General features: G+C 41.8%; 1 protein-coding gene across 1 annotated transcript; it reads left to right on the forward strand.

Annotated features, from left to right (window-relative positions):
• foxa3 (forkhead box A3) lies at positions 1 to 2,769 on the forward strand. The gene is made up of 2 exons (XM_063494052.1): positions 1 to 63; positions 1,432 to 2,769. The coding sequence occupies exons 1-2, from the start codon at positions 1 to 3 to the stop codon at positions 2,767 to 2,769; spliced, it is 1,401 nt and encodes a 466-aa protein (XP_063350122.1).
• The last annotated feature ends 3,288 nt before the right edge of the window (positions 2,770 to 6,057 follow it).

A 6,057-nucleotide genomic window follows, 5' to 3' on the forward strand; every position in this document is an offset into this window, starting at 1 on the left:
ATGTTGAGTTCTGTGAAGATGGAAGAGTGGAATACTTACTACACAGCCAGCGAGGCCAGCGAGGTAATGACAAGCGAAAACATGAAAATATCAACAGTAACTACAAATAAATCCACTTTTTTATTTACTCTTGTTATAAATATTGCCGAGGTCTCCGTCTTGGTTTGGGGGGATTTTAAAAAAGGAGAAAGAGAGACAGACCGTGAGGGAAGACAAAATGTTCGCTTATGCAGCGGGACTCCGAATCAAAAGTAGTTGTAATGCTTTGATACATTCGAAAATAATCTTATAAAAGTAGGCGAAAACCTCGAATTAACATGGAAATATTATGACACTGTCCTAAAAATAAAAACATCCACGTATGGCATTAATAATGGAAAATCACATCTCAGGAATCTGGACAAAAAAACAAACAAACAAAAAAACCCGAAACAAAATCTAAAATAATAATATCGTAATATGTGAATAATTAATATTTTTAGCAGTTATGGTAAACAAACACCATAAATAAAGCAAGAAATAAAAAGCAAGTCAGGAAGGGGCTCGCTTTTTCTGCAAAATAAATACTTTTATCATTTTAAATCAATAATTTTTAAATCAACAATGGAACAATTATAATTTAACGGATTTCGTAATAAATCGACAGTCCGTGAGAATTATATGATGTTTTTAAAAGACATGTTCTCACTGTTAGGCCTTTATCCTTTGTGTCTCTACTCCGCTTAAGTGTCGCAACGATTCAAGTGTTAATGAAACAAGACTTTTTCCTCCCTAATTCAATTAGGAGTTAATTCCATCAGCAGCAGCAGCAGTTCTCACCTCAACCCAGCCTGATTAAATTACCGAGAAGAAAGCGTTTGATAATAATTAACCAAAAATAAGCGGGCTAAGATAGTCTGTCTTTTATCACCCGCAGATTTAGTATTTTCGCATCCATAAAAATTAAATATCAGTAAGACTCGGGATTCAGAGAAGCACGATTCTTGACATTTAGCACTGAATTATTCAACTTTATTTCACACAAAAAGGACTTGGAAGTAGTATCACTCCTCCACTTTAGGTTAAATACTGAAGAACTTGTTGTTCCATGCCAGCAGTGGAGGAGGCCGTCTGACCGAGAGGCACCATGACGCGCTTTTTACGCATTTTCAGGTTAACATCGCTGTGTGAAATCCATGTCCCCTCTCAGCACACTGAGAGCTTCATTGTGCATTGATAAGAAGTGACTTTTAACACTGGGAGTCTGGGAGTGTTTCCTTTCACATTTCACGTTTTGCCCGAGAAATTTAGATCACTTATTTCCAACAGAAGTGTTAAAATTGATATCAAAATTAGATAGTTACATAATTTATATAATTATTTGTCTTATTTTATTTCTTTTCTGTGTTCACATTGCAACTAACTAGATTTTGTCCCCCCTGTTTACTCCAGATGTACTCATCTCCTACAACCATGAACTCTGGTCTGGGCTCCATGGGCTCTATGAGCACCATCAATAACTACATCAACTTGAACCCAGCCACTGTCTCGCCTGCTGGTATGAACATGTCATATCACCCACCCACCACCAGCATCAGCAGTTCACCACTGGCCTCAATGGGCTCCGCTCCCGGCCACATGTCCCTCTCCCCAGTGGCCCCGTCCCTCACCTCAGGCTCACTAACTCAGCTGGGCCCTGCTGCTCCAGGCTCCCTGAGTTCTTTGTCCCACTACCAGGACATTAGCCCATCCATGAGTCAGCTGGGATACACCTCTCCTGCAACTCTGAACCGAGCAGGGGCAAAGGAGATTAACCCAAAGCCCTTCCGACGGCCAATGACCCATGCCAAGCCACCATACTCCTACATCTCCCTCATCACCATGGCCATCCAGCAGAGTGGCAGCAAGATGTTAACCCTGAACGAGATTTACCAATGGATCATGAACCTGTTCCCCTACTACCGTGAGAACCAGCAGCGCTGGCAGAACTCCATCCGCCATTCCCTCTCCTTCAACGACTGCTTTGTGAAGGTGGCTCGCTCACCCGACAAGCCGGGCAAAGGCTCTTATTGGACTCTCCACCCACAGTCTGGCAACATGTTTGAGAACGGCTGCTACCTGAGGCGCCAGAAACGCTTCAAGATTGAGGACAAGTCAGCAAAAAAGGCATCCAAGAACCAGGACATGGGCTCAGGAAAAGTAGTTCACAGTGTCGATCACTTGGTGGAGGATCGCAGCCCTGGAGGTGGATCAGAGGGAGCAGACTCCACCCACTCGGATAACTCCCACCCGGGATCTTCAGATGACCAGCCTCATTCCCGAAACTCGATGGTTTCACTGGAATGTCCACCATTGTCCTCCTCACACCTCCACAACCCACCTGTCTCCCTGCCACCCTCCTCCACCACCTCATCTTCCATCTCTCCATCCTCTATGTCCCTCACTGGCACCTCCTCCTCCAACCCACTCCTCCACTCCCAGACTCTACCTAGTAGCTCCCACCTCCTGCCGAGTGTCATGCAGCAACACATGGACATACAGAGCGACCCCCTCAAGTCTTTAGACCCCCACTACAACTTCAACCATCCATTCTCCATCACCAACCTCATGTCCAACGAGCAAAAGATGGACCTCAAATCCTACCAGGACCAGCTGATGACCTACAACACCTACGCTGGGACCTCTCCTGTAGCAGCGAAGCAGATCTACGACAGCCCGGGGCCGACCACAATGGACTCAGGCGCTTACTACCAAACTCTGTACAGCCGTTCAGTACTCAATGCCTCCTAATATGGACTTTTAGCGACTCCCACACACACACAAACCTGCTCATGGAGGAAAGCCAAGATGGAGACTTCTGTGTCTCCCTGCATCTGTTAAAATGGACTCCAATGCTTTTGCCATCTTCCTCTTTCAATATCTCTGCGTCTCTGGACTTCAAAACTCACATCCAAAATAAAATGGCTGCCATGTTTAGAGGGACAAAAGAACACACTTTTTCTTTTTGCCATCTCTGTCAAACAAGGAGACAAACTGGTTACACGGAGGACAGAAAAGTGAAGCTGGACAATAGGAGGTCTTAAATGATAATGAAGTCATTTAATTTGTCTGTGTGTAAGTTAAAGTCCAATCCTGAGAATTGTGTGTGGCAAAAATAGCCTTGTATAAAATGTAAATAGAGGTAATGAGGAGGGGAAAGGATATTTGCATTTATTTATGAAGGGAGAAATTTTAATATAACTTGTAATGTGCTCTGTCGACCAGTTACAACCGCAATGTGAGGTTTCGTTTTTTATCCAGAGGAAAGTTTCAGGTTACTGCTTCAGGCAGGTGTTACTGCAACTGGAGACATTTAAATTCATTTCTTTGTGAGTGTGTTACAACATTGGTCATTTTTTTGTTTTCACACCCTGATCTGTCGTGTTTTTGTCAGATCGGGCGTCTGTCAATTTAAACGTGTAGCTCATGAACTCTGTGCTTTCAAAAAAACGTGTCGTCTTTTGGTTAACATGAAGAAAAAAAACATTGTGTTCCTGCTGAGGTTTAGAGTAAAACAAAGTAACAAAAAAAAAAGAAAAATCTGTAGTGAGAAGGAAAGATGCAAACCAACTGTGGTATAAAAAAAAAAAATATGTGATGTGTTTCAGATGACCAGAAAATAGTTCCTTTTATTACTACGTGAAGCATTTTAACTGCATGCCTTTCCAGAGACTGTAACATTTCGAATAACAGTTAACTGGTGAGGTGCATGGAGGAGTTCTGTCAGTTACTAACAGTGGGGGGAGGAGAGATGCACTACTGGAGGATTTACATACAGTACTTTGCACTATAGAGCTCTCAGTGGCCAGGTGGGCTGATAGTGTGTGTGTGTGTGTGTTACAACAATACGTAGGAATGTCCTCCTTAAACTGTCAACGGATCAGCTAAGTAGTAACCGTGTAAAAGTGGGTCAAAAGACCGCCCCGATGTCTGAAAAGTGCCTTTTCTTCAAATGACTGCTGATGTGATAAGAGATCAATGTATGGATGATCTTTTGAAGGATGATAAGCAGCAGAGGATGCAGAAGTTTCAGGTCACGCGATGTCCTCTGTGGAACATGTTTTAGTTTCAATGCCAAATGTCCTTTATTTAAAATATGTTGCTTTTCCAACTTTGAAAGTGTGCTGATATAATATATTGTTTGTGTTTTCTTTTCTTTCGGTTTAAGTGTGATCACACTGATTCATGTTTCTTTTTTCTTATTAAAGAGGGGACAAATGGTGTCTTTGCTTTTCTTCTTTCCATCATTTTTAACAAAGGAAGAGTTTGTTGGTCAGTACATCCTGGATCAAACATAAACAAACCAGCAAATCCTTAATGTGGATTTGCTGTTTTGGATTAGAAGAAAACACATCATCTCTTTAAGGATTTCACACAGATAAAGCATTCAAGAATAGCCTTTTATTACAGATTTTATTACTTTAATAAGTGTGACAGAATAAAAGTTGAGTCTTTTTAAAGATCATTTTTGCAAATGCACAAACATTTCTAAAAGTTAGCCACTGAAACAAATGTTACAGTAAACAAATCAATTATAAAATTATATTTTTCTACATCCTGCACCATTGTTGGCAGCACATCTCTTACTCGTCCTGGCCAATCAGTCACAGCTCTTTGGTAGGGTAGTGCTGCAGGAATAGCACCGCCTTGTTGAAACAGCTCCTGACCAAATGACTGTGGTGTGCGACATGTAGGACATGTAGGACTGGTAGACTAAACATGGCTGGATCACACTGAGATCCTCAAAGCCGACCTCTGCGCAGACCCTCTGCCTGGGCGGCATTGCACACACACAGAGTGAGGCCCTGACCACTCCAAAAACTACTGACCTGCCTCTGACCCTTCACTAGAAAAACTGTCAGCAAGTCAACGAAACAAAAACAGGGGAAAGTAGGAGCAGGACATTTATCTTCTTTGCCTTTACAGTGTCTCCCAATTCCAGAGAGCTCCACCTAAACAGTAAACACACAACTTTCTGCATGTTTAAGGAGATTTTTCAAGCAAGGGAGCAACAAAATATATAGCCCAAGTATGGACACTGGCTGAATCACTTGCAAAATATGGAGAGGACGAGATAGTATAATCATACATATGAAAATGTTGACTTCAGAGAAAATTCTGTTCAACACTAACGGTTCTTGCTTGGAGCCTCCATCGAAATGCAGGTAAATTCATGCTAAAACCACCAATTCATGTCTAGAAACATGAACAAATACAATGCTATTTTGTCACCAAATTATTTAATAAGAGTTAATGCACTGACACACACACACCCACACACCCACGCTGGTAGGTGGCCTGTCTACCTGCCCTGCTCTCTACCTGTCTGCATGTTTGACAGTTGCTCAACCCAACCCTATGCTGTAGATGTTGTCACGGATTTGTCCCTGACTGCTCTTTTATCTTAAGCACAGTAACAAATAACGCCAGTGCATATGATCAGCAGCAGCACACACTGAAGATATTGGCTTCATTTTTAACCTCAGTCTGAATCAGCAATTCTGACTTTCATTTTTCTGTCTGTTTCTTGCAGCAAGATGTTTTTGCCAAAAGTATGGTGTTGTAAGTCATTTAAATCATGTAGGCTTTGTTAGCAAACTGTATTCATAGAGTACATGAGTGCAATGCGCAGACACACGTCTGCAAATTAGTGCTAAGGAACTTGCCGTCAGAGGAACTGTGGTGCTCACACATCAGCTTAATCCTTCAGACCAAGAGGTTATCACCAACTTACCAGCCTATTTCTACTAACTATTGGAGACAGTGCCCACTTGATTCTTATAAAGAATTACGAATGAATCAAGTAGGCAAGACATGTTTTAAAAAAAAAGAAAAATTAACTATTAGAGAGAGGAGGAAAAAAATGTAACTAATCTTTCTTTCCTTTCCATATGGTTGGCCTCAACACACACACAGGCAAGACACACTCATACATATGCCTTAAAGAAATGCTAATTGGTCAACGGTCTGAGTGTGAAACTCAGGCAGTTCTTGCATACACAATAGTCCCTTTAGAGCATTTAGCTTGATAAGATAGGA

Source organism: Pelmatolapia mariae, linkage group LG14 (genome assembly GCF_036321145.2).
Source record: "Pelmatolapia mariae isolate MD_Pm_ZW linkage group LG14, Pm_UMD_F_2, whole genome shotgun sequence".
Classification (NCBI taxonomy): Eukaryota; Metazoa; Chordata; class Actinopteri; order Cichliformes; family Cichlidae; genus Pelmatolapia; species Pelmatolapia mariae.

Bases quoted from the DNA above. Each gene is read 5' to 3' on its own strand.
- foxa3 (XM_063494052.1), top strand. From the start codon at position 1: ATGTTGAGTTCTGTGAAGATGGAAGAGTGGAATACTTACTACACAGCC. The intron at 64-1,431 runs GTAATGACAAGC...TGTTTACTCCAG, and splicing joins CAGCCAGCGAGGCCAGCGAG to ATGTACTCATCTCCTACAAC.